Here is a 21,617-nt window from a genome sequence, read left to right as displayed (position 1 = left end):
GGGCGGAACCAGGTGCGCTGAGACTACAACAATAAACACAGCCAGGGAGGCCGGAAGCGATTGGGCGGGCACCATGCCAGCAGACATGCACTTCCGAGACTCCCACAATGCACTTCCTCTTCCGGGAGCGGGGCCCGTCCAGTAGAGGCAATCAAACATGTTCGTTCGTGTCCCACCTTACTGTGGCCGGATGGGGAGCGGCACGCGCCAGAAAAGGAGCGAATAGGATGGTGCCTCTCAGGCCACGTGAAACAAACTGGGCATAGGATTGGGTCTCTAGTGCTCTGGTTTCTGGATGGACGGAAAGGGCGCGAAATGTGATACGGTAGAGGCGAGCGGGTTAGCGGCTCTGGCCTTTTTTGGGCCTTCTCTGCTGCAGAGCCCTGAGATGCTGCCGCGCGATGGCTAAAACGTTTCTCTTTGTTTTTAGGGTGCGTTGTACCTGCGTGGCGACCTCTTCTCTCCCGGGTAGTGTTGACGGCGCCCAGAGTTCCTCAGGTAAGTGCTCCCGCTGCCTCCTTCGTGTCCGCATCTGCCTTGAAAGCTCCTTCTGTTCTCGGATGTGCTTGTGGGCTCGCTTGCTGAATTTCTGCTGAATACCGTTCCCGTCAGCCTGATTTGGCTCGCCTTAGCCTATGAGGCTGGGTGGATTTTAACTGAATGTGCAGAATAAGCCCCGCTCAAGATAGTATCAGAGTGGTTAGGTTAGAAGGGACTTTACAGTCCCCCCTAGACCTACCCCTGCCACGGGCTGGGTGTCTCCCAGCAGATCAGGATGACCAGGGCCCCGTGCAGCCTGGCCTTGGGCACCTCTAGGGGTGGGGCACCCACAGCTCTCTGGGCAGTAGTGCTAGGACCTCACTGCCTCTGAGTAAAGAATTTCTTCCTCATATCTGATCTAAATCTTTCCTCTTAGTATTCAACCATTCTTTCTTGTCCTACCAATACCTGCCCATGTAAAAAAATGTGTTTCCTTCCTGTTTGTGAGCACCCTTAGAGTACCGGAAGGCCACAGTGAGGTCTCCCCACCGCCTTCTCTTCTCCAGGCTGAACAAGCCCAGCTCCCTTGGCCTGTATTTCTAGGAGAGGTGCTCTAGACTCTGAGCATCCTCATGGCCTCCTCTAGATCCACTCCAACAGCTCCACGTCTTTCTTGTGCCAGGATCTCCAGGCCTGGATGCAGCACTGCCAATGTGGCCTCATGAGGACAGAGTGGAGGAAGAAAATCCCCTCCCTCACTCACCCCTATGTTGATGCAGCCCAGGGTGCAGTTGGCCTATGTCATTTTCTGTATCATAGGAAGGCCACATGGGAGAAAGCATGATCACTGAATGCAACAGATCAGAAATAATGCTGGTTACTTTTTATTTGTTTGTAGAGAGTTTTGGGGTGTGAAGGATGGACTTGTCAGTGATTGCCATTGGAGATGTGCAAAATGTGCTTTCGGCCATGCAGAAGAACTTGGAGTGTCCAATCTGGTAGACATTAAGATAATTAATTAATGTGCTCTTTATTTTTTTTTTTCCTTTTCTGTTCAAATGTTTTGTTAGTACTGTGGTCACGATAGGACATAAAGAATAGTGTTCTTAAAACAAAATATATTGATGGATAAGAGTAAATGCGTGACAGGAAGTACATTTTGTTTGTGTGCTCTAGTAAATATTTCTTATATATTGCAACCTAAAAGTATCAGTGCTCCATCCAGGTGGGGAAAAAAAATTAGCTGATTAGAGCAGTGTTTGCAAGCCATCCTGGATCTTTGTCTTTTATCTCTAAATGTTAAGTACGCTTCATAGTTCTTTAAATGCAGAGAAATACTAAAATGGCATAGGTTTCAGTTCAAGCCTAGCTATTTAGGATGCGCAATAGTCTTTTAAAAGACTCTTGCATCTGTTGAACCAAATTGCTTAAGTTTATTTTGTCTATGGTGGAAAATGTTTTAAAATCCTTTAATCTTTCTAGATGCATTTGAAATTTACTTTTTTGCCTTTGAAGAAGCAAAATAAACAAAGCCACAGAGTAGAAAACGTAGGATGTCTATAAAAAAAAGAAAAACAAAAGACCTTGCATCCAAACTCTTCTGTAGAGGCAGCAGGATTCTTGCTGAGATGCTGCCATTGAATGGTTGGCTTGTCTAGTAATTGACTTTAAAAAAAAAAAAAAAATGTTATAAGAGCTAAAACTGAAGCCATTTCCTTCATCTGCTGTTCTTAAGGCATAAAGGTATCATTTTCCTTTTTTTTTTTTTAATTAGTAGAGCAAATTAAAATGTTAAAATGTTCCAAAATATGCCCAAATGAGATCGAATGAATAATGCATACAAAAGTAACGCTAAAGCTAGTTTTGACACTTGTAATTGTCTAATAGCAAAAGGTAAACCAACAAGTTAATCTGTTCTGCAGTAGTAGTGTTATATTTGGCTTTGTTGGTTTTATCCAAGTTAGGCTTTTGTATCCTTTTAATTGGAATCATTATATAAACAATTTACACGTTGCTGAGTTGTAGACAGAACAGTCACAGGGAAACTGCCCTGTGTACGTACCTAGATTATAAAATTTAGGAAAACCTTCTAACATAACTACAGCTGGTAACATAGTGTAAGCCTAAGATCATATCTTTTTAGTATGTGTTCAAGGTAGGTTATGCTTTAAGGCGAGGTCAGCAAGTGAATTGGTTAAAGCTTTTTTTTTAAAGACGTATTATAAAGTTGAATATTATTTTTCACACTATACTAGGTTGAAATGGGTTTAGAACAGAAAAAGGTGGGGGAAGCAACCTAAATATTATTCATATTAACATATCTGTGCATTTGGTTCATACAAACGTAGTAAGAGTCCAGTGGACTCCTGAAGCTCTGCTTTATGCTGCTCTTTGTTCTTGCCACAGGAGGTCAGTGTTGAAAAAGAATCTGTTAGTGTTCCAACATAGTTTCCTCCTTTGCTGAATGGCTTCTCTAGAAAATGTGGTCTCTTTGCCAGAGAAATGCGAAGACTGTGGGAAGCAGTTGATAACATCTGTTTCATCTAATGGCAACGGTTGTTACTGTCCTTGGTTCTCAAATGGGAAATGGTCAAATGTGGTCTGTTTCTCCTCCCCATTGTGATTTTTTTAAAATATTTTTTTTAAGTTCATAAAAATGACTATTTCTGAATTTTGTATTGCTCTTGCTATTTTTAAGCAAGAACATGGAAGTTATGTTTTCCTTTTTCGTTTTTCTTTCTGCAGTTTGGATGTGATAAAAGAGCCAGTTTCAACAAAATGTGATCACATATTCTGCAGGTAGGTTTGCAAACTTAAAATTACAATGCTAGTCAATCTGTTCTTATTCTCCACATATACTTCTCTTCACTGCTAATGATGTATACTGTGTTTTGCAAACCTAGTGGATAACTTTTAAAAGGGAAAAGTCCATTCTGAAATGACTGCAGTTCTACGGATATGTCAAAGCGGATCGATGAATTCATCTTAACACTAGAACAAGAATAGAGGCATTCAGTGTAATAATGAAGAATTTCTACTATGTGGTACATTGTGATTATTCTTTTCTCTAGGTTCTGTATGTTTAAGCTCCTCAGCAAAAAGAAAAAAGGTGTGATACAGTGTCCTCTGTGTAAGACTGAAGTTACCAAGAGGTAATGCATCTTTGCAAGTGCGCTTGGGGATAAGAAGTTTTCTCTAAGGAAAAGATGAAATACTGTCTTGTAGCAGAAATGCTAAGTCACGGCTCAAAACAGTGATTGAGCACCTGGTGGGAAGACAGGGCCAACCCAGAGGAGCTCAGGTGCATGCAGTGCACCTGAGTGACTGCAAGGGGTGGAGCCAGGATCCACCCCTTCCCAGACCTTATTTAAGGGTTGGCAGTGGAGGCAAGGGTATCTTGCTGGAGTTCCCTGCCTACCTGAGGCCTTCCAAAGGTAAGTAAACTTTCTTTGTTTTGGAGTCCACGGCTGCTGCATTTGGCCTTGTCCTCATTTGCTGTGGCTGAAGACTTTGCTACCCCACTATTACTGCTATACTTTCTGTCACGTTGTAGCGCTACATGTCTTAAAAATATTGCAGCAGAAAACTGAAAATGTTCAGTGAATGAACTGTCAGTTTCTGAGGAGTAACTCTTTAGTGCCTTACCTCAGTGTATTTTTTTCTTTTGTTTGAAGTAATGACAAGTGACTAGGCTGCTACTAGCAGTTAAGTGCTATTAAGTATAGACTGTATTATTGTTCAGTCATTACAACTAGTTTCTTTGTGCTAGACATATGTGAGGAAAAGTATTACGACAATTTCCCTTTGTGATAATGTTTTAACTCCAGCAGCAGGCAGTTCTATGGAGTTGTATTACTTGGCAGCAGTTTTTTTGTTGTTTCATCTGCTACTTTGTAGTTTTACTCCTTTGTTCAGATGAAATTCTAGGAGAACTTTTGAAAGCTTACCCATAGGTTTTTCTTAGAAACATCTCATATGGTGGTGTTATTTCAGAAGTCTCAAAGAAAATTCCAGATTTAAGCAGCTAGTTGAAGGATTGTTGGAAGCTATCAGTGCATTTGAGCTTGACACTGGAATAAAATGTAAGTATCACAATTATTTACTGGAATGGATAATACGTATTGTCATGCTAAGTGTAAAACAAACAAACAAAAAAAACATTTATATATAAGTATTTTTTTTCTTTTCAGTTTTAAGCAATCATCGTTTTCTTAAAACATCCACGGAAGCTGCTACTGCTGAGCTCCTGTGTAATAACAGTTCTGTCATCCAGAGTAAGGGTTTCAGAAACAGGAAGAGAAGTGCTAAAGAAAATGGACAAGACAACTATACCTTGGTGACATTTTTGTGCAATGTGTTTTTGAATTGCTCGGTTTTTTTATTTGGAATATGTGCCTATACATAGATGAATGGAATGTGAGATTTTTGGTTTGCTCTCAGATCCCTGTTTTGCTTGAATATTATTCTAGATGAGGACATCTAAATATTTCTGCCTTTTAAAGTGTTGTTTATAGAAAATGACTTAAGCTTGAGAACTATAATGCTGTCATAATATATTCTATTCTTGAAACTAGGGTCAGGAGCTTTTTTTTTTTTTTTTCTCTACAACTTGTTTAATAAGACTGACAAATGAGTATTACTAAAGGCATTTTTTTTAGGGTAAGACCATGTCTTACCCAGCTTTGGATAATTGCTATGTGTATAGAAACATGAAATCATAGAATGGTCTAGGTTGGAAAGGACCTTCAAGATCAAGTTCCAACCCCCCTGCTATAGGCAGGGACGCCTCCCTCTGAGCCAGGTTGCTCAAAGCCCTGTCCAGCCTGGCCTTGAATGCTTCCAGGGAGGGGACATTCACAACCTCACTGGGCAACCTGTTCCAGTGTCTCATCATCCTCACAGTGAAGAATTTCTTCCTGAATCTAGCCTCTTCCAGTTTAAAACCATTTCCCCTTGTCCTATTGCTACCTGCCCTTATAAAAAAATTCCTCCCCAGCTTTCCAGGGTGAGTCTGTTCATGATGCATTATTAATCTTTCTTATCTTGTCTACCTGATGCTGAATAGGATATTAAGTATGATAAAACCTTTAATGATTGGAGCTTTGGAGGAGTTTGTAATAAATTCGATTCCTGATACCAATATGATAAATTACATATGTTGGTATTTTGTGTAGAGGCTGCCAATTTACTTTTCCTTAGTTCATTCCTATCAGTCCTGCCCTGTATAGTTTTAAGTAATTCCAACTTTTTTTAATAACCTACTGTTATTAATAGCTACTTCTTTCTATTCTCTTGTCAGCAGGAAGCTAATGTGGATCCACAGCTTATAGATAACAGGGTCAAAGGGTGTTCCCTAAGAAGCAAAAAACAGAAATGTGGCATTGAAAAAGGTGTACTTATAGATCTTGGTAAGAGCTGTAGTACATCCATACCTTTTCAGCTTACGTGTAATACTTGCAAAGTAATGGAAGGTGATGAAATTCAAAGTCTTTTTAAGCACTAATTTCTCATAAACACCCAAAGTGCAAACCAAGGAGATTAAATAGATTTACCAAAGCTGGTAAATCAAAGTACTTTTTATATGGTTTATTATATTGTAGAAAAAATTTAAGGCTCAGTATACAAGATCCAGAGAAGATAATTACAGAGGTAAAATGATAGTTATTACTAATGATCACTGCTCAAGCAAAGGATCTGAGACATATTGCTCTGACTTCCGGTTTTAAATTCTAAATGCTGGCAGCTGATTCTTTATAAACTTGGAAATTAGAACTCTTGCTAACTCTTCTACCATTCTATAATGGATTCTAATTCTATAATGGATTTATTATATTTAAAAACATCATTTCATGGAAGTGATAAAGGAACTTTATACTGGAACTATGTATTTGCACATAGAAACTGTAGTAATTAAGTCAATTGAACTTGATCTCATCTGATTAAAATTTGACAACATCTACCTCTATAACGAACTGAGCACGCATGCTTCTGTGATGATAAAAACTGAATCTGACAAGAAATCTTTCTCTGAATCATTCCAAAGGAGAGTAACAGTTAACTTGTTTTTAGGCACTGATTCATCTGAAGAGCTTTTTATACTGGCAAGCAATACTGGGTAAGTAAAGGTTACTGAGGAATTCTTTTTTTTTTTAAGATAACAGTTCAGCATTCTTAATTGAGTTGTAGCAAGGGTTTATCATGCATGATTGTCTGTACTCAGCAGCCTGATTTTTCCAAAAGCTATTTCCAAGAACAAAAAGGAGAAAATTAAATACAGGCTCCTATTACATCAAATTGTAGTTGCATCTGTAATGAAAGTAGACTATTTTTTTCCTTCATAAACCTTCCCAACAGGCTAGAAGACAAAGAAGAGCTAGAAGAACCAAAGAGTGCTGAGAAGAATGAAAATTGTTGCAATACCCAGCCCCTCAAGCTGGGTGCTAAAGAAATAATTCTACCAAATATCGTAGGTATGTTTATTATTTTTCTGACAAAAATGATTGAGGAAAGCTTGAAAGAAAGGCTGAAAGTTAATATTTTGCTTTTACGTTGTTAAATATATATTCTTGCAGTACTGCATTTTGTAGTTCTGTTGATGTCTAGTAATAGCTAGTAGCTGTGTAAAAGTAGCAGTTCCTGTAGACTGTATGCTTGATGTGGATATTTTATGCAGAGAAACAGAAGGAAAAAACTAACTCAGATCAAAGTGCGAAGCTAATTCTGTTCTACGTAAGTCATTATATTATCCCTCATCACGTAATCTGAGAGAAGCATCTAGTAATTCGTGTAAGAAGTTGGATGAATGGTTGTCGTATGTAATTTGATATTTTTACCTTTCTCTTGAGAGAGGCTTGTGCAGTGTAATATTCTGTTTTGGAGAGAAACAAGAACAGTTCTTATAAAATCAAATAAGCTATTAAGCTTGTCATTGTTCTCATGCATTTAAAATAGAGCTTAATAATTTATAACGTTTATAAATCTTCAGGTGAAACTGATTTCTTGAAGGAGGCTTTGAGCAAGAAAAGCATGCTGAACATCACTGAACATGTCAAATCTAACCGAGTAAATACAATTGAGGGGCAGAGTTCTCCTTTAAATATTTTTGATGCAGACCTACTTACAGGGCAGTGTGATGGGATAGGTAATGCCAGTCCCTTAAAGAATGATGACACATCTTTCTCCAAGAATGCAGAAGAAATAGATGCAGAGGAAACTCAGTGCACTAATAAAAACCAACAGCTTGACTTAAAAGATAACTCAGAAAGTAGACTGGATAAAACTGAAGAGAAGGCTATTTGTGTGCCGAGTGTGGAAGATGTAGAAATATACGAACGCGTGAATGATCCTTTGCCTGAAAAAGAACCTCCTCTGGAGAAACTACTTCAGCCTAAGGTACCTCACTGTCCTACTGTGCATGAGGTCTCTAGGAAGAGACTGAAGGAAAGCATTCAGAAAGTCAATGAATGGTTTTCAAAAAGCAATGAGATTCTGTCTTCCAGTTCATCCCAGAATGATTCTGCTGAAACAACTGATGCTTCAGGTGAAGGAGAAATTTCTTTATCAGATAAAGATTCATTTGTTTCAGAGAAGACCAACTCTATAGTAGATTCTGTGGAAGTTACAGTGGTTGAAGGAAACAAGAGATGGCCAAAGCAAACAACATATAGCATCAAAGACAAAATATTTGGGAAAACATACGAGAGAGAGAGGAAGTCAAATCCCTCTGCTATCTTGAGAAAGATTTTGCCTGCTACAAAAAAGGAAGATGTGGCTGCTGAAGAGGACTGCTTGAATAATTCTGGAAAAGACAGACTAAAACGAAAAAGGAAGCCTGCCCGTGTCCTTCAGCCTGAAGACTTCATCAAGAAGAAAGGTCTAGAAGAGGCAGATAGATGCCCTCAGGGTATTAACTCCAGCCGCGGAGATGGTGAGAAGAAAAAATGTGACGGAAATTCTGCTGTTAAGGGGAATCCCCTCCTTGAAGACAGAAAGGGTAGTATGCTAGCAGAATTCAAGGAAGGAGGATTACAGTGGAAAAATGGAAGTGAAAAGGTGGCAGGCAAGCACTCTGATGGACAACTGGAACTAAATAACTCTGATCAGAAGAGCACTAAGAATACAAGTTCTGCAGCAAAAGGATGCAGGCGTTCAACTAGAAGCAGAAGTTCTATAAACTTAGTAGTTGATAGAAACCCGTGTTCCTTTGATCCAGCTGAGCCACTGATCAGTAGCTATCCAAGCAGTGAAGAACCAAGCCAAGTTGATTGTGAGCAAAGACAAGTCAGACGCAGCAGGAGGCTTCAGCTACTTTCTGAAGAAATTACAAAAGAAACAGGAAAAATGAGAGTAATTAAGGAAGCAAGAAATTCTGACAGTGGCCCAGAAGGGTCTGTCCTTGGAGTTGAAAGGAACATGTTATTTCCCAGTTCCCAGTGCAAAGACCTGAGGAAGCAGCGGAATGTATTGAGTTACGTATCACTCGGTGATCTGAATGGTGCTGATCTGGAAGCAAATGAAATAGGGATTAGTCCAAAGAATTCATCTGATAGTGCAAAAAAAAGAAGTCTCTTCAATCCCTTATCTTCTTGTCAGCATTCAAATTTTAATTCCCCTTCACCCAAAGCAGGTTCTCAAGAAGGTAAAATGCTAGGTAGCCTTTTCGTCCTACAGTCTCCTTCTAAGACTGTTGTGCACTCTGCTTCCAACCTGACTGAAGAGAAGGGGACTGGATCATGTGCTACTTTTCCCCAGGACAAAGAATACTGTTCACAGAATGTTCCAGAGGACTTCAGAACTGAAAAGTCCCCAATGGCTAAAAACGTTTCAGAATTGACCGTGGAAGCTGAAGACAGTGAGTTAGACATGCAGTATCTGCGAAATATATTTCGGAATTCAAAGCGGCAGTCATTTAGCCTTTATCCTGCTCCCATGAAGGCATGTACCACAGATGATACTGCATCTGAAAAATTAAATACTTCACCTCCTGATCGGGTAGAAAAAAGGCAGACTACATATTTACGGACAGAAAACTTACAAGACGGGAAAACAACTACTGAATATTTGAGTAGTGCTTGTGAGAAGTTTAAGACCTGTGAATCTGCTTGTGTTAGTCCTGTGTCGTGCTTTGTCAGCAATGTTGAATGTTTGCACACTGTGGAGCATCAAGAAGATGTTTCAGAGGCTGCAAATCATGGGAATCTGATGACGCCGGTAAGAATGTGCGCTGATAGGAATGAAGGCAGAAACAGACCACCAAAGGGAGGGAAGGGATGTGAAAAGACATTGTCATCTGACATAGGGGTAGAAAGCAAACTGAGACAGAATCCAGTCAGAAGCACTAGAAGTCAAAGTGATCAGAGCAACACAGAAGAGCGTGCTTTCCAAGGAACAGATCTGAACATAGTCAATGAAACGTACTTCAGTTCAGAAAGCAATCAAGTGGAAAAGGCTGAAGTTGTTGGTGGCAAAGGACCAATGCAACACTTCAAGTCTAGTCCAATGGTTTGTCCTACAGCTTGTCAACAAAATCCAGCTGAATTCAACTGCAAAGTCACTGAAAAGAAAAGTAGCAAAAGAGAGAGAAGACTGGTAAAGGGCAACGAAGAGCGAGTAATCCAAACTGTCAGCACAGGGTTGTCTGAGCGTTTAGTTGGAGAGGCACTAGAAGAATCTCTTAAAGGCCACAGCAATTCTACAGATCTGTCTGAAACCCCTGATGGCTTACTGTGCTCTGACAACGATACTGAAGGGAGTGCCAGCTGTTGCCTAACTAATAGCAAAGACACATCTGCTGTATTTGTAAAAAGAAGTGGTGCTGCCCTTGTGAAAGAAGTAAATGATACAATTGTTAGCTGTAAGCCAAGATCTGAAGGTATTCAAAGGTCTCGGAGAAGAGCCCAGAAACTGCAATCTTCAGACGAAGAATCTAGCGAGGATGAAGATTTACCATGTTTTCAGGAATTAGTGTTTGGCAAATCAGTAGGCACACCTTTGCAGATCAAAAAGCAGGTGGTACCTGTGGTACGGTCTTCAGCAAATCCCAGCGTGTTGCCTCACAGTGAATGTCTTAATGAAAATAACAAGCAGGAAACACTTGAAGCTGCCCTAAGCAATGAGTGTGTTTCACCGAGCCAGGAGTCAGAATGCTCTGTGAACTTATTTTCTTCCCAGTCCAACATGTCTGAAGAATCAGTTGACGGAGCACAGGAGCCGAAGAAGACTTTAACACAAGTGAGCAATGTAAATAAGAGTAACGAAGCTCTTCAGAGTTGCAGTGGAGGGCTGAAGAGAAGAAAAAATAACCCCAAAGATGAGTACCAAGAAGATCCAAACATGGGGGCAAACCTAGGTACAAACCAAGATTTTTATCTGTGTACCTGTGTTAGTAATAGCGTTGGATTCTTGATGTTTGCATGGGAGCTCTGTATTTGTGTGCTTGTTCTTGTAAAGTAGTGTGTCAGCTACAATCAAACAGAACAACAACAAAAAACAGCCCTCAGTGACTGATTTCTTGAAAATTAATGTAAAATTCTGTTCGGGGAGAAAAATGAATAGACTGGGCACCAGAGGACAGCTAGATTCTGTCTGGTGGGAGTTCATTTTTGAATGGAAATACTAGCATTGCTATTGCAATGGCGATGCTTGGATCTATCAGCAAAGTTTCATATAGTCTACCTAAGCTATTACTGCAGATGAAATGTTTGAAATTGGCTGTAGAATTCTGAAGTACTTGTTTTGATATTTTTGTGACTTAACAGTAATGAGAGTTCTAAATATTTAAAACCATTTATCTTGGCTTCTGCTTATTTTGCTATACTTGCAGCATGGTATTCTTTGAAATGTTAGCTAGAAGTAGATCTTTCCTTCTCACTTAAAATGAGAAGATTGGGAAAGGCTTATCTTTATAGTTAACAGCTGGCTAAGAGGGCTGTGTGATAAGAGAAATTGTGGATGGTTGTTATTGGATTTTCTTGGATTTTCTTTCCCCCTCCTTCAAGGTGAAGCATCTGGATACGACAGTGAAACAAGTCATGTAGAGGAGTCACGTGAGCCATCTTCTCAGGGTGAAATTCTTTCTACACAGGTGAGCTGATGCGCTGCATTCCAGAAGTAGTTTATGTACATTTCCAGTACATTTGGCTAGTATGCATTCTAGGATTTAAGCAAAAGCTGTAAAGTCAGCGCAGTGGGAAACAGCTTTCAGCATGATTCTTTGTGCAGCTAGGTTATATTCATAACCATAGTAAAGCATAATTCATCAAGAACTGTAGATCTGCTTCTATGCCAGCATTTTTGTTTTCTGTGGTGACATTACATTCTAATGGATCTAACTTGTTACGTGATATTGATTACAGTGATTAATTGTGGGAGATGCTTGTTAATAAATCTCCATGCTTGACCAATGCTAGAAGCCTCAGATTTTCCTACATTTGAATTCTTTATTTATGGTGATTTACAATAGTTGGTGATAATATAGACCAGCAAATCCAGTCATTATGTTTGGAGGCATGGAGTCTTTACCTTTTATGGGTAAAGATTAAAAAAGCATTCAAAATCAGAATATTACAGAATGATTCGTATGTAAGACTTAAAAAGCACTGTCCACTGAAAAGTCTGTCTAGCACAGTATCTTTTCTCAAATATTTTCTTTTTGATATGGCATGTGTTCATTATTTGTTACACTAAAAGCACTATAGCTGCCTTTTGAGCGTGTAGTAACAAGTAATTCAAAATTATTCTGATATTTAACCAAATATTTGAAAAAATTAATCATACTATTTAAAACTGAGTTTGCTAACGTTGGCACAGTTGTGTATCACTTGCAGCAGAAGAATGCTATGCAGAATAACCTAAAAAAGTTGCAACAAGAAATGGCTGTACTTGAAGCAGTGCTAAAGCAGCATGGAAGTCAGGGCGCTGAGGTATTGCCTGTGTGTAAGGAACTGCCATATTCCAGTTGTGGAATGGAGCTTGGAATGGAGCAGATGAGACAACAAACGGGTAAATAGCAAAGAAAATGTGGAATTCAAAGCCATTTAGTGACTTATCATGCCTTTACTGCATATGGTTTTTACTGTGGTGCATCTTATCTTGTGATTATTTTCAGCTTAAAGCATTAAGAGTGTAATTAACACCAAGGGACTGGTTGGTTAGTCTTTAATCTGCACTCAGTTAATAAGTCTAATTGAACTGCATGAACTTTACTGCAGTTTGAGAATATTCTGTCAATTCATTGAACAGATTTTGAAACGTGACATTGCTAAACACAGTAAGCAAAACTATTATAGATAACTATAAATAGAATGTTGGAGAATTAATTCAGCAAATTAATGATTTGTTTACTTCAGAGTAGAAAACTAATACAATACAATTTTACTTTTTTATGCCATAATATTGATTTCTGGTTCATAAAAGCCTTAACTGCTTAGAGTTACTGACAGTTTGTTACAAATTACAGGCATCTTCCAGCTGCCAAATAAATGCCTTTCTGCTGCTTGTGAACCCAGATATGGTAACATGGTATTTAGTGTAATGCGCTAAATAGTGCAATTTTGCTATAGGCCTGTTTAATACCATCTTCTAGCCACCTGATACATTAACTGAAATGTTACTTTTGTAAATGACAGTGTCTGAAATTCTAAACAAATAAGCACAGGAAATTACTCCAGTGTGTAAACTTAAAAGGCGACACAACAGCTTTCCCCTATGACTGAAAGAAACATGACATTGTTTCAAGGTTTAATTTTTCTTTTTCTCTAGAAGATATGTCTGAGCATGACTCTGGGACCAAGCTAAGTAAGGCATCTGTTTTACCAGCTCTCTGTGGAAATGTGACCAGGAGTCCAAATAGCTCTTCCTCCCCTGTAAAGCATCCTTGCCTTCAAACTGCAGAAGGAACAAGTAGTTCCGCTGTAGCTCAGAGTGATAACAAAAGCAACGTTCAAGTATGTAAATCAAAGAGAAGTGTATTTTTTCCTACATCTGTACTGCATGGTGCAGCTGGGAAAGAAAATGCTGCAAGTTCAGGTACGACTTACAGGACAGAAATGTCAATTGTGGCGTCTGGTCTGAATCAAAGTGAACATGTAAGTATATTTTGGAACATTTAGAGATTTGCTGTTAATTATACCCATTGATCTCTGTAGTCCTCAAGGCAGAGAAACCTAGCTATACAGGAAACTAATCCTACAGGAATTACCATTCATTACTACAGCAACCAAGTCAAACCTTATGCTCCTAAAAACGTGAAGAATGAGGCCTAAAAAGAGCATTATGACACTTAGTGAACTCTGAACTTTGAAGGGACTTCCTACTGTCTAGGAGGAAAACATGTCGTACCGAAATGAGGACTTGATTTTTAGAATGTCTTGGTAAACGAATGGTGCAATGCCTGCTCTTCTAAAAATATCTAAAGTGAGGTACATACAAGGATCATAAAAATGTACTTGTCAGCTTCATAAATACCACATTGTTCCAATGCACTCATATCTATTGCTCGGTTCCAAAGTGCTATTGCTTAAATTTATAGTTATAATTCAGTCAGCTTTTGGAATTAATCCTCAGTTAACAAAAGAGTCATACAGTTATTTTTTTCCAAAATTTATTAAGAATGTAATCACAAGGGATGAAATAATCTGCCCGCCTCTCAGTATTTACTTACAGCGTTTGGTGGTCTGATGACCGCTGCTGTGGAGAACAGTGGGCAAAAAGCCTTTCCTACATCTTTATATTTGTCAGTAATCTTTTCAGAAATAAAATCGCTACTAGTAACTGCTGAAAATTCAGCTGTGTGGCCTTTTGTTAACTACTGTTTAGCTGTTAGGGAGCATTGTAATTTTTTTTTAATGTAAAGGTAGCTCCTTTTGCTAGGTTTAAGCTGTGCTAATAGTACGCATAGCAGCTTTAACTAAGGAGGAAGTAACTTTAGATGCTTTTTATGCATATTAGAATGTATTTAAATCTGTTAAATTTTATTGTCAAAGCTGCTAACAAGTTTATCATACGTAACTTACTCTGGAACTTGCATTAGCTTGTTCTCAGCTGATTCTTTAGCCAAGTTATACTTTGTAGTGAAGATTTCTGTAATGAATTGATTCTAAATTGCTAATAATCCTGGCAAAGATATTAGTCTGCTGCTTAGCATTTCTAGAATCTTGTTGTCTTCTGGATGAAGCAGGATGAGAACGGAGTGTTTTAATTATAGTGTTGTAGAAACATTAGTGCAAGTTACTGATCCATAATATGTTTTGTGACCATCAGTAAGTAGTTCAAAGCTGTTTCTACAAAGCATTTCTAGGAGGCTATGGCTTTCGGTTCATAAACTACAGATTGAGAGCTCTTTAGCCTGTTGAGTGGCACCAAAATTAATGACTTTTATTATGTCTTTAGCAGAAGTGTACGTTCTGTGTGCCAACACAAATAAAAACAATTTATTTAAAGTAACTACATTATTTTCATATGAACTGGAATTGTTTGGGGTTTTTAACAGGCTTTGCTAGCTGTTCATTTTCTACCTACTTTTCAGTTGATGGTCCAGAAGTTTGCCAGAAAAACTCAGAGCGCTTTCTCTAATCACGTTACTGATGGAACAACCCATGTCATAATGAAAACAGGTTTGTTGGGAGTGATGTGAACAAACCCCATACTTACACAACTAAAAATCTAGACTCTAACAACTAACCAACAAGCAGATGGTTCAGCAATAAGTTTCAGTGAGCTAGAGGAGAAGCTGTTCCTAATTTTTTTGTTTATTTACATTTGTGTGTGCAAATCTATAATTCCATTTCACAGAATCAATGAAGAAGTGTTTTGTTTCTTTGTGTACTTTAAAAAAAAATTGTTTTAGCTCAAAATATTTTGCTCTATCTCAATGTGGGTATGCTAAATTCTGTCACAGAAGCACTTCTGGATGGCTTGTATTTGGATACAAACCCTTGTGTGAGCCTAAAAGCAATAAGCTTTTAAAAGCCAACTTAGAAAGGGAGCCAGATAATCCTTTTATTCCTCAGCAGTGGAATTGTTTTTGTGTTTTTCAAGAAATGTATCATAAACAACATGACCGTATTGTTCTGGAGAGCTACATTGTTCTGCCTTCATACAAATGCAGATAGGTACAACTTTCAGAAGGCAGTTCATCCTGTCTCAGAGCAGAAGAGGAGCTTAGACGGCTAGACATATAAATGCTTATGCTAACATCAGGCGCTGAATCCTACAGTTTGTGTCCTGTGTTGTGATAGTATCCATGCCTTTCTTTACCTTTTATCTTTACTAACTAGCTAAAAAAGGTTCTAGAATTTTTGAGCCTTCCTGGTCTTGATATTTCCCTTGTCTCGCTTAGCAAGATTCTTTTGCTTTTAGGTACAAACTATCTGAGGTGCTTTTCACTAGTGGCAAAACTGAAAGATTGCTTTGTTCTTGTTTGCTCTGCAGATAAGGAGCTGGTATGTGAACGGACATTGAAGTACTTTCTGGGTATTGCAGGAAGAAAATGGGTAGTTAGTTATCAGTGTGAGTACAACTTATTTTGGAGAAAAGTAGCCTCTGCCTTTCTACGAATGTATTCTTCTGTTGTTCCAAATAAAATATATACACATAGGAAAAGGTATATTTATATCTTGAATATATTAGCATATTCAAAACAACATGATAGTAAGATCAAGCTTCTTTTTCTTCTGAATGTTTTTTTCTGCTTTCAAATATCTGCTTTAGATTCCTACTTTCCCTGACAATAGCCTTTTTCCTCTCTTAATTTAAATCTGAGCTGCTTGGTATCAAATTTTCCTGGATAAAATGATTTGTCCTGTTCTGATCTTTTTATTTAGGGGTAATTCAGTCTTTTAAAGAAGGCAGGATACTGGATGAGGTAGGTGGGTTATTTGAGTGAAATGTCAAATACGTAAATTGTTTTTACCTTGATGAAGCTATTGGTAATCTCAAATGTTGTCTAGGCACTTAACACATGAGACCTCAGCTCTGAAAACTGAAATTCTAGTTTTACCAGAAGTCATGTTTTAATTATAGGTGTTCAGTGTTACTGAATACATAATGGATCTCTATTATATTGGGAACAACTTATAGACATTTTTTAATAAGTGTTCCTATTGTTGTTGATGGATTACAGCACAGAGGAAAAGATCTATTGTCTGCCGAAGCTAATAGTGTTGGAAAATAGCTATACAGTGCTTTTTTTTAATTTTTGTTAAACTTTGTGGAAGGCAACTACTGAAAACTTTGTGTTCCATTATTTAGTACATTTCCTAGAAGAAATTGCGTATTTGTTATGACATCATTTAAGGGGATTGTGTGTGTGTGTGTGTGTGTTTCTGGGTAGTGGTTGGATTTTTTTATTTTTTCAAGTACAGATTTCTGGGGAATGCTGTATTAGTGATACAATAAAGATTTTATGTTTATCCAACAAGCAGAAATACCCGCTTTCTGATCTGAAATCCATACACTCCATCTCGGAAATATCTCAGCCCTAGAAAGGGATATCAAAATACTTCTATGCCTGAGGAGAAAGGGGAAGTTGCTGCAGAAATGCCTATGAGTGCTGGACTACAGGATAGCTGTTAAACTCGTCATAAATTTCCATGTTGCTTTAAGCCATGAGAAGACCCTCCAGTTATAGCAAAACCAGTTGTGGCATTTTTTTGTTTGTTTGTTTTGTTGTTTTCAAGTTAAAATATTCCTCTGCTCCTCAATCTTATAGGAGACTAGACTGCACGGAAGTTCTAGACAAGTCACGGTAGTGGAGAATAGTTAGTTTATTATAGAGTCAGGTATAGGCCTGTAACTACCAAATGCTGCACTGTATTTGTTGTTAGTCTATACACTAAGTGAATGCCTTGAAATGAAATAGATGTTGAAATTTAAATATATGAAGATATAAAGGTTCTATACTGATTGCTATTTTTTATCAAGCTTCTCATTAATTTTTATTTTAGTCTTGGAGTTTGCTTCTATACTGTTTGCTATATCTCTGTATTGTTTGACTATGATATGTTTCTTTAGGAATTGTAGGATGCAGCAGAAGTTCCATTACTGCTGTCTATTATTCTTTCTTGAAAACCTTTAGGATTAAGTATGTGAAGAAAAGTAAAAGTTTCCAGTTCTGCAGTCTTGATAGCTTTCTCCTCTTCTACGCAGAACTCTGACCAGGGAAGTGCTCTCAGTCTCTGACTTCAGATTGCTTGTTTATGTTATGTTCCAGGAGAACTTTGAAGTTAAAGGAGATGTAATCAATGGCAGAAACCACCAGGGTCCTAAGAGGGCTAGGCAATCTCTGAGTGAAAAGGTATGAGTGTGTCAGGGAAGAAAATCCAGTCTGGCCGTGACTGTTCAAGATACGTTGCAGCCTGTCTATCTGGAACATTTTCCAATTCCTTATGTATGGAGTTGTACAAATGGAGCGTACTTTCAGTGCTACTCATAGAGTTCACCTTTCATGTTTGAAAATGATGCTGTGCTTAGAGTCTGATATCTTTTTATAACACCACTATAGGGCAGCACAAGCTTGATTTTATTTTTTTCTTTTATAACTTGCAAAACAAAAGAATCTCACAAAAAAGGCTTCAGTTACACTTTGTGAAACAGTGACTGGATCGTTAACCAGTCCTGGAAGTGTAGTGAAACCAGCATGGTATGCGTTGTCCTTAAAATATACCATATGTGTACTCTGTTTACACATTCCATGTTTTGCAGATCTTTAAAGACTTTGAGATCTGCTGCTATGGACCTTTCACTGATATGACTACAGGTATGTAATTTTAGTGGAACTGAATAAACTCTCAGCATTAAAATATTTATTTAAAATATAAAAATGTGAAGGAAGACTTCATGCATTCACCAGAGTTTTACATTTGACCTCTTGGATACTCTTGTTCCTCCTTTACCCTGATACTTTCAAACTATTTACTTGAGATACAGATAGAACAGAAACAGAGTTATCCTCATTTTGGATGCCCTCAGCAGGTGCATCAGGAAAATGCTGTGGCAGCTCTCCTGTACGTCAAAACAGGCCTTATATCTAGTTTATCTCTCCTTCTGTAGAGCACTGTAGTAACAGACTGTTTATCTGTCTTTTTTTCCTCCCCCCCAGGACATTTAGAATGGATAGTGGAGCTTTGTGGTGCCTCTGTAGTGAAACAACTTCATCTGTTCACCCACAAAGTAGTAAGTGTTAAAGGAGTGTTGCACTTAGCTACAGATCATTCACCGTGTTAATTACTGTGCATGTTGAAAGGTTATGCAGCCTTCATGGGTTTGTCAAAGGTGAATCTGAGTATTCTGTCCTCGCTGGGTAACTAATCTCTATGGAAATCCACACTGAGTCTCACTTTCCAGCACAAGAAGCCTTTAGTTCCTTAACTTCAGGCACAGCATTCCTGGAGAAAAATAACAGGGAAGAAAAACCTAATGTTCTCCTTCCACCACCTCTTGAAGTCCTCTCCAAAGTGATGACGCAGAGTCAGCCCCGTTATCAGTGTTACCATTCACTGATGATAGGAGAGAGAGTCATTTAATGATGGATGACGTAGCATTTTTATTTTCTTATCTTCGAATCCTAGAATTCCACTGCTGTTGTTGTTGTGCAGCCAGATGCTTGGATGGAAGGCACAAGTTATGAAGGTAAAACTACTTATTGTCATGAATTGTTTCATGGTAAGTGTTGAGTGTCTCTATCACCTCAGTGGTTTTAATAGTTAAATATCAGAGAGGTTTGTAGAGGAATGGAAATTAAATGCTACTACTTGTGAAGGCAGAGGGAGATCTTGAAAGAAGCCTGAAAGGACAAGCAGTGTTATTGCAAGAATCAGTCTTGAAATATGGTCTATCAGACAGCATTATTTCTTGTTGTAACAATATATAAATGATGTGATCCTGTTGTATGTATGCTGTAGGCTCAGTTGTTCTGTAAAGTCAATGACATGCAGGACCCTTTTTGACTGAAAAAGTTTATAAAAGGTGGAAAAGCATGCTCTCAGAAGACTATTAAGATCCAGTAGGAAGTCTCAGGTGGGACAACCTTCTCTTGGTCTGGAAAGAATATACAGTTACCACATGTTAATTGATATCTGGGGTGAAGAGGCTCCAGAGAAATCATGAGTTTTTGAAAGTGCAAGTGTTTCAGACTTTTAAAGGAGATGGTGGGAGTTGTGGGATAACGAAAGCAAGTGAGAAACAAAACAATGGAACAGGAAAATAATGTTGCAAATACAACAGCTGTTTCAATGGCACTGGAAAAATGAGAAAATTAAGGAAAAGACCCTGAAACAGTGAGTGACAGTCTCGGAACACCTCAGTAATTTTCTGTTGCTTCTCTTATTGAGGTCATGTAACCCGTATGTCTGAGTAGACAGGAACTAAGCCTCTGTCACTGAGGTCCTAAATTAAAGGATAACGAGGACTGCAGTCTCTGATTTTTTTATATATATTTTTTTTTTAGTGTTTATTCTGTGTTGTTCCAAACTTCCTGCGAGGCCCCTTGCCAAGCATAGGTTCTTCATGGAGCAGTGATATTGCTGCATTTTTAAAAGGAGGAGTAGTGTCACATTGCTGGTTTTAGAATCTTGCTTTTTATTAAGGCCTTTAAGGTGTCAAAGCAAATTGTTTATTGTGAAAGATATCAGTAAACTCACTTTAAACTTGCTTTGCCTAATTTATAATAGTTTTATCCTGTCTGTCTTTGTCTTGCAGCAATCCAGCGAAAGAACAATGTTGCCGTGGTGACTCGAGAGTGGGTGTTAGACAGTGTTGCTTGCTTTGAGTGTCAGGAGTTGGATGCTTATCTTGTGTCCTAAGACTGATCTGCAGATCTTTTTCTGTTGCACGGGAGTTCTCATCAGTACTGATACTTCAGTAATTGTTTTAGGAACTATGGATTTCTAAGTAATGTGTAGAGATTGTGCTTGTAGTATTCTTTTTCAGAGCCAATAAATACATTTTTATTAATAGTAAAAATACTTAAGTAAATTACTATATAAAGATGGAGTTAACACCTTGTTGCCATCTTGTTCTTTAAAGAATAACATTTCTAATCTCAAAATAGTCCTTTAAAACTCCTGTGGAATAAATCAAAGAAGTTAGAACCTAACTGGGGAAAAAAAAAAAACTGGAGCATGGCTTCCTCAGAGAAGCAGTGACTGCATTATTTACCATCCCAACCAGATCCTGCCTATATATTTAAGGACATCCTGGAGGAATGCTTATTTACGAGAGTAATATTGGGCTCAGGTTGAATTAAAATGTACTTGCATTCCTGAATAATCTCTGTATTTTCATTTTGCCTAAATACATATGCTGAATAAGGATATGTGTATATCAATATGAAGAAACACTACTGTGTGATTACCGATGCATGGGTAATCTTAGGCCATGGTCTACAGCTATTCTGAAAACTACAAACAGCGCTTCTGTTGTTAGGACACTTTTATATCAGTTTAAACTATGTTACCACACGCAAGTGACCTGTACAACTTGTACTTGATTCCTAAGACAAACCAATTCTTAAAACAACAAGCCTACACCAGTGTCTTGTTGGTCTTCTTTCTGAGAAGTGTACATGGCAACTATGAAGAGATAATAAATAAATGCACTTTAGTATCCTAGTGACTTACAATAAACTCTGTAAGAATCTGTTTCTAATAGTCCCTGTCTGCAGAATGAGACTGCAAAGAAAATATATTGCTTTTTATGGAAGAAAATATATTGCTTCTTTATTTTCAAGCAGTTCAACTTCAAACATAGTTCTGTACCTTCAGAACCTGTTTTCATAAAGTTGTTGTTTAAAAAAAAAAATAAAAGTAAAAACTTATAGCTAAGCTCAGATAATTGTTTGGTTCTTGAATGTTGCTAGATTGTCTTGGAAACTTGTGTAAAATATGTTTATAAATATTGCAGTGTTTAAATCGGTTTTGGCAAGTATCTCTCTTATTTGTTCTGCTCTTATGTGAATCAGACATTTACAAAATGTCTGAAGTCTAGCCTCATGCAGTGGGGTCTGTGGAGAGGAAGTTTGCCAAATGGAGGCAAGTACAGTCTAACTAGACATTGTTATTGGTAACGTGAGTGGTGGAAGCATTTGCTAATTGGCCTCTTAAAAGCTTATAGCTATGGGGGACTAAATGCTGCCTCTTAGG

The 21,617-nt window shown here is 38.1% G+C and overlaps 1 protein-coding gene across 12 annotated transcripts; it reads left to right on the top strand.

The window, feature by feature from the left end:
- BRCA1 (BRCA1, DNA repair associated) lies at positions 54-21,304 on the top strand. Of its 12 annotated transcripts, none has more exons than XM_021378254.1 (22): positions 54-159; positions 431-498; positions 1,379-1,478; positions 3,226-3,279; positions 3,552-3,632; positions 4,474-4,562; positions 4,671-4,816; positions 5,780-5,888; positions 6,550-6,595; positions 6,802-6,950; positions 7,466-10,828; positions 11,478-11,563; positions 12,306-12,480; positions 13,240-13,565; positions 15,005-15,092; positions 15,910-15,987; positions 16,302-16,342; positions 17,690-17,773; positions 18,181-18,235; positions 18,578-18,651; positions 19,047-19,140; positions 20,176-21,304. In XM_021378254.1, the coding sequence occupies exons 3-22, from the start codon at positions 1,399-1,401 to the stop codon at positions 20,277-20,279; spliced, it is 5,322 nt and encodes a 1,773-aa protein (XP_021233929.1). In that variant the 5' UTR covers positions 54-159; positions 431-498; positions 1,379-1,398; the 3' UTR covers positions 20,280-21,304. The 12 variants fall into 12 exon arrangements, with proteins under 12 accessions (XP_021233929.1, XP_021233928.1, XP_021233936.1 ...); XM_021378253.1 differs by having other exon boundaries at positions 54-325; XM_021378261.1 differs by having other exon boundaries at positions 54-339; positions 5,783-5,888; positions 6,835-6,950; positions 19,047-19,107.

Source organism: Numida meleagris, chromosome 26, assembly GCF_002078875.1.
Source record: "Numida meleagris isolate 19003 breed g44 Domestic line chromosome 26, NumMel1.0, whole genome shotgun sequence".
NCBI classification, from domain to species: domain Eukaryota; kingdom Metazoa; phylum Chordata; class Aves; order Galliformes; family Numididae; genus Numida; species Numida meleagris.
Note: the sequence above shows the minus strand (reverse complement) of the source record. Positions and strands in the feature narration are given on the sequence as shown.

What these genes read in the sequence shown, in the direction of transcription:
- BRCA1 (XM_021378254.1), top strand. Translation starts at nt 1,399, where the DNA reads ATGGACTTGTCAGTGATTGCCATTGGAGATGTGCAAAATGTGCTTTCG. An exon ending in AACTTGGAGTGTCCAATCTG is followed by an intron (nt 1,479 to 3,225) that starts GTAGACATTAAG and finishes TTCTTTCTGCAG; the next exon opens with TTTGGATGTGATAAAAGAGC. An exon ending in GACAAGACAACTATACCTTG is followed by an intron (nt 4,817 to 5,779) that starts GTGACATTTTTG and finishes TTCTCTTGTCAG; the next exon opens with CAGGAAGCTAATGTGGATCC.